The following is a 12,688-nucleotide window of genomic DNA, read 5'->3' on the forward strand; positions in this document are numbered from 1 at the left end:
TCAGTGGTGGGATCATGTTGTTTCAGTCCCTGACATCTCATAATGAGTGAGGAGGGTTGTGTCTGAATGATGGGGCAGACAGAATCAGGTGGGAGTGAGGCTGAAAATGTGAACAAAAAAGATCAAAGGGGAAGCAAGTCAAAGGTGCTACAAAATGTAATGCTGGAAAGAAATTAAGAAGACAACAAGAGATAGAAATAAGAGAAATGTAGAAAAGCCGAACAAAGAAAGAGGAAGAAATAGGGAGAACAAAAAACTAAATATAGAAATACCAAAACCAGAAAAAGCATGTTTGACAAGGAGTGAAAAGCCAGATGTAAACAAAAGAAGGAAAGTTTGAAAGAATTAATAAGAAAAAATATATTGACAATATAGGACAGTAATGTTAAAAAAAATTAAATTGGTAATATAAACAACCAGAATGTAAATATATAGTTTACATTTGGTAGTCTGAAAGAATGATGGAGAGACCAGAACCTCAGCTGATGGCTAGATTTTTGAATCAGATCAGACTGATCTAAATTTAACTGAATGAACATTAAAGCATGATGGAACAGTGTGTGGGGTGGATGCTGTCTTTCTTTTAGAATTAAGAAAACCCAACTTTCTGAGTCATTCCAGAAGAAACATGGGGATTCTGGAATAACTCAGACGCTGGTTTTGTTTTCCTTATATTTCAGTATTTTCTTTCCTTAATTAGTGGTGGCAGAAAACTAACATGTGGTGAGATTTGAGAAACCACAATAACCATATTAGCTAAACGAGAGTAGATTTCCTTTCGGAGCTCTAACATATGAACAAAAACTAACTACATGTGGGGGCTTCATTTACATAACGTGGATTTTCAAATAGTTGTGCTAAAAGGAAAAAAACCCTTTCCACTTGTCACAGCATGAAGGTGAAGCACAAAGCGTCTGCAAGGAAGGCTGTCTGAGCTTCGTAACTGGGTCAAAAGAAAACGTTCGGAGAAGGTAAGTTGGACTAGCTACCATGTATTAACTTTAGCATTCACCTACATGGTGAATTCTTCACCTTCTGAAAGATTGTTATTCATGCTGAATATTGAATATATTGCAGACTAAAAGCAGAGGTACATTTAAATTAGAAAACACCTGAATACCGAACAAGATGAACAATAGTTTTTTGTAATGGATAAGCTAAAATTCTGATTTATCTTTTAATTAACCATTAAAATTATGATTTATCTTTTAATGACTCTCATTCCATGAAACAGTGTTGATAATATCCAGCTGCTTCATGGGCTAATCTCCCAAAGTATGTTGTTGTCTGAGAGAGATGCTGGAAGCTGTTACTAGCAGCAGAAGTGCTTGTTTGAATGTGGACTACAATTTTCATGGAAGTGGTTGGTGGCTTGAAATCACATCCATTTTTGTAATACAGAGGGAATTTCTACTTCTATTACTCATTATTTGCAGTTAACATGACTGCCATGGGCTAGGTTTGTCTTTATGTAATGCAGCTTGCTTTGCAAGACACTGATCTGTCTCTTCAGTCCCAGAGTTATGAGAAAGAAGCACTTAAAAGGCCCACAGTGAAATACTGGCAAATTCTTTTATCGACATAGAATGTGCACCTACTCTGAATTTGTTGTTTTTAACAGGATTTGAGCCCACGTTTCAAAATGTCAGACACTGTGAGCAGGAATGAGTGGCTTGCTTCAGAGAGCATTTAGACAGAAAGTGAGTTGTCTGTAAACGGGATCTAGGCTACTATATACAGTTATGTTATTACAAAAAATATATGCACCTCAGCTTATCAAGAGCAAATGTACTATTCCTTGCAGCACTTGAGGGACAGGAGATTTAAAAATTAAACTTGTATTTTCTTTCCAAGAAAGTTCAGAAAATACCTTAGGACCCTCATCTGAAGCCCAAATTAAGTTAATTAGATTATTTCCATTACTACATTTTGACATGCAAATAAGAACAGCAAGTTAGCAAAACAGTATAAAAACATAGTTTAAAAAAAGTAAAAGCCCCTCTTAGCAAAGGTCAAAAGGGTGGCCTGAAAACTTGTGAAGTTTTAATGATGGAAATTGTTATGAATTATGAAATAAATAATACAGTGAAAAGTACTTCACTACTGTGATTAAGGATGTCTTGAAAGATTCACAAGATCTGGGCACCTTGCCAATCATCTTAAAGTAGAAAACCAAAATACAGTGCAGTTGTTTAACACCTTCACCACATCATGGCTCATGCACCCTCCCCTCTGTGCTGTCCTCTCACACTGACCAACAGCTCAGCTCTCCTTGCTCATCTTCATAGGCCAATTAAATCATAGGTGTCCTTCAGCAACTGTTGCAAGTCACTAAGTCTGCACTGCTTCAGACAGTTAAGATACATTGCTGAGCATGGTGACTGCTAAGAATGGAAAAACTGTCCCACAGACCAAAGGTCCATCCAGTGCCATGTCCTACTTCTGAAGATGGCCAGATGCAGACACCTGGGGAGAAGAAAATCTGCCTTATGCCTTGTTTTTTGATATCCTTGCAGCTTTCAGGAATCTGTCTTTTGACCATTGCTGCACCCTGGTCCTGCTAGTTTGTTTTGTCAATAGCATTTTAAAATGGAGATAATCTTAGTCATCTGCTACAATTGTTCCTCTTGGCTATCTATCTTTACCTCTTCTTCTCTGCATTGAAACTCACACGTCATCTTTCCTCCATGTAACTGGACTTTAGCAAACCATATTTCAAATGCTCAACTACTTTATGGATTTAATCATAACCTTCCCCAGATCTGTGATGATCGGGAACGGTTTCGTTCAAACAGCCATAAGGAGGCCAAATTAATATTATAGTGAGCCCACTGAAGTTATTTGAGTCACAATCCAGATAGATTTCACACTTTTTTTGGTTTGTATGCATTAAACAGTGAAGATTGCTTTTCAGCAGTAACAATCAAAACATTCATGCACTGTGTCCACATATGCACACACATATAGGAAAAAAAGATACTCACATTTCAGGGTTTTTAAGTATCTCTGTGTTGTTTTATGCAAATATGTTGGGATTTTGTCATAGCTGAAGTCAAGGTCTCAGATCTCATAAAAATCAGCCATCAAGAAAATGAAATGTGCCTGCTTAAATGATTATGAACCATTACAACATGATACTTTAAATCTACCAAGTCACATTTTGACACTATGCAGCAGTTTTATTTCACTCACTTGGCATGGTTAGTGGAAAGCAGCGCCATACTTAAACTGCTAGGGAGCCATTGCTATTGTGATATGCTCAGTTTTGAAAAAAAACCAAGCCTGACATCTGTCAGCCTGCCTTTCTTTAGGTCCAGTGCTCTATTAATTTAATCATATCTTACAAGGCTGCCTGTACTAATGCCATCTGGTGTCTCTAATGAGATCATGAGCTGCAACTGAATGCTCACATACACAATTTCTAAAATAAGTAAGAAGTTTGAGGGGTGTTTTTACGAGTTTTTGTTTTTCCTGCTAATGCAAACATCTAGGTTGTCATCAGAAACTAAGGTCTGAAAAATGAAATTATTCTAGCTTTTAAAATTCAGGAATCATAAAATAAAATATTTCCATGTCTAGCTCCTACTAGCTTTAACGACAGACCTGAACAGCATGCACACAAACAGCAAATGTTTGTGCCAAACAGGTAAATAAAATTGCATTTTCCTTCTTTACCTGGCCAATTACATATTTTGTGTTAGCAGTTCAGGCAAAACATTTGGATAATGTGCACCTTGAGATATACCATATTATTATTTTTTCTTCAGAAAACAGCTATTATTCAATTCTGTAATTAACACTTGTCTCAGTTTTGCAGTTCTATTGTGAGTGATCTTCTTGATTTAAATGATTAATAATTAAACTGCTCATCTGCCTGACATTAAGCTCACCCTTTGCAAAAATAGGCCATCAATCAGGAGGTGTTTTGAGCATTTTTTATGATTCTAATGCCAACTTGATATTTTAAAAATAATATCATTACATAGGTAGCCTAATTAGTAAATGACTTGCCTCCAGTTTCCATATTTCCAACACAGACAAGGTTAAATATCTTCCTTTACGTAAAAAAAGCAGGTTATTGTTGTTGCTTGTCAGGAGGAAGTGGTGATTATTTCAATTTAACTCTGTACCTTTAACTAATGCTGTTATTTCTTGTTGAAAGTGTACTCCTGTTGAGGCTGATGGTAAATGTGCTTGAGGCAGCCACAAAAGAATGTAACAGAATCACACATCCTCTTTCACCTGATCCTCAGACAATTTTCAAATCTGGTAAGTACTAAAATAAAATAGGAATCTGTAATGTATGTATGTGTGATGAATGTATTAAACCAAACACATAAGTAGGAGTGTGATTACAATGGTGGGCAATGCTTAAAAAATACTTATTGATTCCCTCCAAGTACTGAGAATTTTTTTGCTTATAGAAATCTGTCTTTTTCCTGAGGTGTTTCTTTATCCATTGTCTTTTGCTTGTATAATTCAAATAATGTATTCATATTTAAGATTGTAGTTCAGTCTTACTTTTAAATACTCACATATTGCTTTCATGGTGAAAAGAAATATGGTAATGTGGATAAAGTGGAAAAATAGTAAGCTAAAAAATGCAAGGCTTATATATTTAAAATTCAAAACATAAGTATGTTTGAGGGCACATGCATAGACATGCCCATATGTAATATATAAACAATGTTGGAACACACACACACACTCCCTTATATATACGGAAATTTATTGTTTATAATTACCCAATACATTAATGCTAAATAAAGCCATAAATAAGCAGATTATAAATTCTGAAGGAGCCTATTGAAAGACTGTTAGAAAGATTTAAATTGAAAACAAATTTGTGTTTCTAGGAGTCCTGATTCAACTTCCTTTGCAGCCAGTGCATCTTCTTAATAACTTCAGTGAATGCTGTTTTAAAATCAGAAAAGGAAATCAGCTCAAGAGATTTAAATCAGGTCCTAAATCTGATCTCTGCAAATCTGGTTTCAGTTTGAGTCCTTCTCTACTACTCTCGTACCAACCATCTTCAATAAGCTTTTGCTGGACAGTGGAAGTCCTTTTCTGAATAAATGTGTGACTGGTAGTGCCTTTGTGAATTCCTGTAGCATCTGGGAGAACACACAGCTCTCCCATGATGAGTAGCTGTTGTTCCCTACAGACTTTCTGCTAAGCTCTTCTGAGGAATAGAGATCCCTTCTTCAGTGCTAATCTGAAGAGATCTCCTTTCTTAGCCCTCTCTTTCTTGCAGGCTGTAGGAAACACTCGTTCTCCCTTTCTTCTAAATGCCTTCACCCTCTTTTCTTCCTTCCACACATTATACTAATATTTAGGAGTGGCTTTGGCTAAGTGGAATGAAGAGTGACTGGTTTATAGGGAATATATGCTCTCAGGCTCTCTTTGTATATTTTAACCATGAAATATGTATCCTAGAAAGATATATACATGACAGATACTTAGAAAGGTATTTTCCCTGCAACAATAAGAGTTTCTAAAATAATAACCTAGACAGGTACCACTTTAGTGCTGTCTAATTGAAGAGTTACTGCAGTTGCTGCCAAGTGCAAAGTGTAACAAACACCAAGCAAGGGCATGGGTGTCTGGCTGGCTGGGGTCAAGGGTGGGTAAAGCAGAGATGGAGACTAGAGTCACTCAAAGATGGGCGAGGGGACCACAGACCCAGGTGAACTGTGCAACCTACCTGCTTGCCTTATACACCTCTGCACGTCTGAGAGAAACTAAATTGTTTAAAGCTTGTTTCAGAAGGTGTTCAAGCATTTTCAGTCTGCCATATTCCCACAGCTTCTAAAAATCAGCTTTGAAAAGACAGCAGAGGAAGCTGAAGAAGTGGTTAAAGATTTATTTAAAGGGCAGGAAAGCCAGAGAAGCTGTGATGCTTAAGCAACATCGCATAGTATGGGTCTTTACCCATCTGTAGCCCTCTGTCATGAGCCAGCCTCTCCACATGAGTCATAGAGAGTCTCATCCTCATTATGCTATTGGAGAGTGTTCAGTCCTTTCCTTCCCCCAACTCCCAGTTATATCTGGACTGTATCTGCCCCACTTTTGCAGATTATCTGTCTCTCTCTCTTTCAAAATTCAGGTAATTCCCAAACAGGAAGGATTTGTTTATCTAGACTTAAAGTTGACCCATGCACACTTCCTATTTAGCATCACAACTAACAAAAAGCAGAGAAACTCTAGATGAAACTGCTATTCACAGCATTAGCAAATATGGGATCTCATGTTGTCCAGTCCCTGCAATTACTGCATTGCTGGTATGTGCTGTTCTCACAGAGCAGCTAATGGAAAGAAGAGGATGACAGAACCCATGCAGGGAAATGCCGAGGAACTGCATCTCCTGCCCATGGGTTCCTGTGTGTGGTTAAACAAGTCATTTAAGCCTAGCTTTGTGCATGTGGCCACGAATGGCATGTTCCCCATTTTCATAGAATCATATAACGGTTTGGGTTAGAAGGGACCTTAAAGATCATCTAGTTCCAACCCCCCTGCCATGGGCAGGGACACCTTCCACTAGACCAGGTTGCTCAAAGCCCCGTCCAACCTGACCTGAACACTTCCAGGGAGGGGGCAGCCACAACTTCTCTGGGCAACCTGTTCCCATGACTCACCAATCTCACAGTAAAGAATTTCTTCCTTATATCTAATCTAAATCTGCCCTCTTTCAGTTTAAAACCATTACCCCTCATCCTATCACTATACTCCTTGATGAAGAGTCCCTCCCCATCTTTCCTGTAACCCGCTTTAAGTACTGGGAGGCCACTATTAGGTCTCCCCAGGGCCTTTTCTTCTCCAGGCTGAACAGCCCCAACTCTCTCAGCCTGTCCTTATAAGGGAGGTGCTCCAGCCCCCTGATCATCTTCATGGCCTCCTCTGGACCCACTTGAGAAGGTCCATGTCCTTCATATATTGGGGACCCCAGAGCTGAGCGCAGTACTCCAGGTGGGATCTCATGAGAGCAGGGACTTCAGACTCTGGTCTGATTTGCAGAAGTCTGAGCCTGGCTACAACCAGAGTCAATGGATTTAATCCTTTACATAACTGAAGTCCTTCATAATGCTAAGCACTCTTAAAAGCAATGTTAGGGGGGGGGCAAGTGTCTCAAACTGAACATCTCAAGTGGATACTGGTAACAATACCTCCTTGCCATGGGGTGTTGTGCAAATTAATTAATTACCATTTGTAAAATACAGTGATAAAGAAAATAAATTATTTTCATAGAGTGCCATCTATAACTCAAAGATCTGCACACTGAACAAAGACAAAACAACACTAGTGCTCAGTCTGTTCATATGTAGTATACTATCCTTTACACTATAAGAAGCAATTATTCTGACACTCTTAATTTACCTCACTAGTGTAACAAAAAAGGACAAGTAATGTGACGTTAAAAGTGCTGAGATACTCTGATAAAACAGAGTAAAAAAAAAAAAGTTGAAGTGCTGTATTACTGTTATGGAGTATACTGAGGTGGTGCTGTTTATTTGTTCCATATTTCCCTCAAAATTGCCATTGCCCTACAGTATTTCTGTAAGTAAAACTTACTCTAATCTAATCTAATTTCTTGTGGTGCAAAGTCAATGTGAATTAAGAGTCACATATTCTTGTATAACATTTATTAGCTCTATGAATAAACATTCCATATGTAAAATTGTGTTCTTAATGATACTGATACAAACCATCCACTTCTCACAAGTGCATGTTGTGCTGCAGAGATGTGTGATTTGTTGAGATGCTCCTGTGTATTGTTGACATAGTTGAAGTGATGAGATTCTTCTTTGAATAAATGTTTTATTTCCAATTGTGCTTTTCTACTTGTTCACATTTCTTGTGCTGGTTTCCCAATCCAATTGACTTTATTTTCTTTTCAGAAATCTTTGGGAAAGTATATTGAAGTTCTTCTCAACATATTTTTTTTCTGAGCAGTGTACTGCCAAAATGAATTTTGTAAGTACTTAATTGATAAACCATATTAATGTGTCAATAAAGCAATGACTCTGGACACCCCAGATCTTCAAGGCTGCTAGTCCAAATGCCCTAATCTCAGGAGTGTTTAGCTGAAGAGACTTTTCTGATAGCAGACTTCACTGTCAAAGCACACTGTTTATTGGGTTTGCACTCTCCTAATGTAACTACAGGTTTGGTGTTTGTGGTGCAGGTAACTGTGTCTCAGGCTAGCCATCCTGGGTTGCCTGTCTAGCTGAGTGGAGAGAAGAAATCATTTTTGGACTTGATTTAGACAAGCTACATTAGTATGAAATGTACATCATGCTAGAAAGGCCTCTTCCCTTCCCTTGATGGTAAAGGAAGTCTAGACCCCTACTTCAACTTCAGACTTCTACACTATAGAGTTTTTTGTGATGGCAGACAATCCTTTCTGCACAGTGTATTTAAAGATGGAAACCTTTAGGCCATCCAAAACGATTATCTCCATGTTCATATTTTAATTAAGATTTTATTAAATTTTCTAGTTAGTTCTTACAAGTCTCCTCTGCAGTGTTAAATGCATTTGTAATTGGTGTGTGTGGTTGGTGGAAACAGTGCAAAACATGTAAAGTTGGAGGAAACAATAGTGATGTGGACTGTCTTGAGATTGATATAGTCTGGAAGCTGAGACATTGGAAGGACTGGACAGAAGTATTACAGTTATCACAAGGGAAATGTCACTTTCATTTCAAATCAGCAAGCCATATAATACTTGTATACTAATTAGCACAAGATTTTCAAAGTACCTTGTATTTGTATGACTGTGTTATCTATCATCTTTCTACCATATAGAAATTAGAGATTAACAGCTATGTGTTAAATGGTGATCTTCTTTTTTACAGACGGACCCTTGTACCACAGATTATCCATATTATTCTGACTATGCTTCTCTAATCACACAACCTTGTTCTAAGTTGGAAGTCAGAAACTTCACAAAAGCATTTCTGCCAGTTGCGTATTCATTGATTTGTATCATTGGCCTAGTTGGTAACATCTTTGTAGTGATGACCTTCGCTTTATATGAAAGAACCAAGTCCATGACGGATGTGTACCTCTTCAACATGGCTATAGCAGACATACTGTTTGTTCTCACTCTCCCACTGTGGGCAGTGAATTATGCTGCTGATGAATGGATTTTTGGTGATTTCATTTGCAAAATGACCAGAGGTATCTATGCGATCAACTTCAGCTGTGGCATGCTGCTTTTGGCCTTTATCAGCGTGGACCGATACATTGCTATCGTACAAGCAACAAAGTCATTTAAACTCAGGGCAAGGACGCTCGCATATAGTAAACTAATTTGTTTGGTCGTGTGGGTATCATCAATTTTAATCTCTACTTCCTCTTTTCTATACAGTGAAAGTTACAGTTTCTCTACCAATGAAACCAAAGAGATTTGTGATCACAGATTTGACAGAATGTCTGAAAGCACAATGCTGAAATCACTACTGCTGTGTCTACAAGTTGGATTTGGATTTTTTATACCTTTCGTGTTCATGATTTTTTGCTATACATTCATTGTCAAATCCTTACAACAAGCTCAGAATTCCAAAAGAAACAAAGCAATCCGTGTAATCGTATTAATTGTAGCTGTTTTCCTAGTTTGCCAGGTACCTTATAACATTGTTCTTCTTGTGACAGCTGTAAATATGGGCAAGATAGACAAATCTTGTGACAATGACAAGATAATGGCCTATGCAAAATACACCACTGAAGCCATAGCGTTTTTACATTGTTGCGTGAACCCTGTGCTCTATGCATTTATTGGAGTGAAGTTCAGAAGTTATTTTGTGAAGATAATGAAGGACCTATGGTGCATGAGATACAAGAAATACAATAAACGTAGCTCAAGGACAAACTCTGATATTTATCATTCAAGACAGACTAGTGAAATTCTGACTGACAATGGATCTTCTTTTACTATATAATACAATTTGAACAACATTATTACTGAGGGACTCTTCTCACCGAGCAACCCAAATCAGTCACTGTGACTGACAGTAAGTCATCTGGACTTCTCTGCACCTGTAAGGGAGCTCCCATGATCTACAACTCCCTTCAGGAAAATAATTAAGATAAAAGAATAATGCTGTCCTGTGGAAAATTCTTATTCACCTCTCTTAACATTCACACTATTCTAAAGTGCACTCTCTTAGAATTATCAGGAAAGTGAAGTTTACAGAGGAATCCTCCTTGTTTGCTAAGGAAAAATTGCATCTCCTCTGTCGTACATCACTGAAATATCCCAAAAGCACTAAGTAAATGAATCAGGTTATGTCCAGGCTCATTCTACTTACATTTATGCTGTATCTGTTAATTACTTCTATCTGGAAATCCTATATAAGTGTAGGTCTCCAGTGTTTCTTTGTTGCAGACAGGTCACGCTGTGACAATACTAACCTAAAGAGATGGCATTTTGATCAAAGCACAGCAAGGAAAGCAAACAGAAATAAAGAAACAGGCTCAAGGCTGCTGACATTGCTGGCCTTAGTTCTTTTAAATCTTTGCCCAGTTCTACACTCCACCTGCTCATCAGGAGTTGGTTACACCAAGGTGGAGGCTGGTCAAAGCCAACAGTGAACATGTCTACTAAAAAGAATATTAGAAAAATATAAAATTATTCATTAAAGAGAACACTGAAATATCCACAGAAAAGTTTTCTGACACCTCCTGAGATTATCTTCTGAACAGAGAATGGAGCTTTGCTTGAGAGATTCTTCTCTTCATTTGACACAGGATTCAGGTGCTGGAATCCATCAAAGCTGACAATCTGGTGAACATCTCTTTGTGAAAAGTTTTTTCTTTCTAGCCGAAAATCACACTCTACTTTTTAAAAGGTGACAAGCTGTACAGAACTGCAATTTTTCCAACACTTTTTGCTGGAACTTGATCAGTGACAAAACATGATACTACCATTAACAAAGTTTCCTTAGGAATGGATTTACCAGCACAAATATGCCTATATGAAATTTACTTTATTAGCTTCAGAAATTATTAAAGACTATATCTAAAAATAAGACCAAAATCTGACTTAATTCAGCCAGAATTTTTACTGAGTCAGCATTTAACTCACTATGAATATAAAAATATTTATAATAAATGCAATTAGTTTTACCCAGCCATGACTTTTCAGCAAATTCTCAGTGGATCTTCTGCTCATTGAGTGAGCTTCACCACACTGTAGCAGTCATGGTGGAATGGAGAGGTAGACAGGAGTCAGAGCTGGAGGGCAGAGAGGCAGGATGGAGCAGAGAAGCACCAGCAGCCTGCTGAAGTACCTAAAAGTCCTCTTGCAGTTCTGTTGCAATGGGAGCATAAACCATGACAGTGTCTGGATTTGCTGTTGTGTGGGACATTACACTCCTACAGCTGTGTAAATTCATGCAATCTGCAGCTTGCTGTTTTCCTTGGTTGTTTTTTTTTAAAGTTCACAACTGAAGAGACAGTGGAGCTTGGATCACTAACCACATCGTTCAGTGGCAATGCAAAAGGCCAAGAAGGACAGTGCTGGAGTTGAAGATCCTGTGAGGAAGTGCATTGATATAGCACGACACAAAACTAGTACTGCCTTGGCTGGTGCAATCCATCCTTGTTTACAGTGCAGTGTGAGGTTTTTAAATATCAGTGCCAGGTGTGATAAAAATTGCATACATTTATCATGACTGAATAGCAACTTAGGCAAGAATATGATACAAAATTATGTAAATGCATATGCATGCATTTGCTGTATATAGCACTGATGATTTTCTGGAAGAGAATTCAACAAATAAAAAATGTAACTGAAAAGTTAAAAAGCTCCTTGGATCTAAGCTTCTTGCTACATGTATTACCTTGAAACATTCAGTGTAAAATCTCTCAAATCTGAACAATGTCGTGTCTCTCCCTCAGAGGCTGCATGAGGAACCGTGCCTTAGGGTGCGAAGTCCATGGCTGAAGTCCACCGAGCACTGTGGTGGCTCTTGGTCAGAGCTCCGTGAGGCTTGAAAGCATACCCCCAACCCTCCTGCTGGCCCTGCTGCCATGCCTGCATTGGCCTTTAGCCACCGAACAACCCAAACACTGCCTCAATGGCCGTTAGGTGAGGTTGGGGGGCAAGATGGCGGCCAAGGGGTAGTCACTGACCCTGTCACTGTCACCGTCCCACCGGAGGGGGCTCGCTGACAGACCCCAGGCAGAGAGGGAGAGTCCTGGGGCAGGGCGAGTGTGCCATAGCCATCGTGAAGTGATTCCTGGCTGAAAGGGCATCCTCCCTCGGGGGTGAGGGATGTGAGGGAGGAGGGGCAGAAGACTAAAGCCTGGCTCCAGGCTGCCTCATGGTTCTGCCAGCCCCTGGTAACCATGAGGGACCCGGGCGATTAGGAAACAGTGGTGGTGGGACATCTGCCTCACGTGGGAGGCAACAGAGCCTCTTGGTTGCTGTCTTGTGGGAGGGAAAAATGCTCACTGGAATTACGTTGAAAAGTAGAAAATGTACCCAGCTGTTCCCCAATTCTTGTGGGTGAGAAGTGTTGCTAAGGGAAGGGGAATGTGGTGCATGTGTGGGACTAAAACAGTGTTCAGGGTATGAATTGTGCTGATGTCAAGGCCATGCTAAAAATCCCACTGGAGATAACAGCTGAAATCTTAATTTCCATGAATGATCTGCCTCTGGGACAAATAGGGATGAAGGGTAGGATGG

The 12,688-nt window shown here is 38.9% G+C and overlaps 1 protein-coding gene across 1 annotated transcript; it reads left to right on the plus strand.

Moving 5' to 3' along the window:
* The first annotated feature begins 886 nt into the window (after positions 1 to 886).
* CCR6 (C-C motif chemokine receptor 6) lies at positions 887 to 11,458 on the plus strand. Its single transcript, XM_074864803.1, has 4 exons — positions 887 to 971; positions 4,163 to 4,269; positions 7,896 to 7,971; positions 8,853 to 11,458. The coding sequence occupies exons 3-4, from the start codon at positions 7,963 to 7,965 to the stop codon at positions 9,936 to 9,938; spliced, it is 1,095 nt and encodes a 364-aa protein (XP_074720904.1). The 5' UTR covers positions 887 to 971; positions 4,163 to 4,269; positions 7,896 to 7,962; the 3' UTR covers positions 9,939 to 11,458.
* The last annotated feature ends 1,230 nt before the right edge of the window (positions 11,459 to 12,688 follow it).

The sequence above is a fragment of the Strix uralensis genome, chromosome 3 (assembly GCF_047716275.1).
Source record: "Strix uralensis isolate ZFMK-TIS-50842 chromosome 3, bStrUra1, whole genome shotgun sequence".
NCBI lineage: Eukaryota > Metazoa > Chordata > Aves > Strigiformes > Strigidae > Strix > Strix uralensis.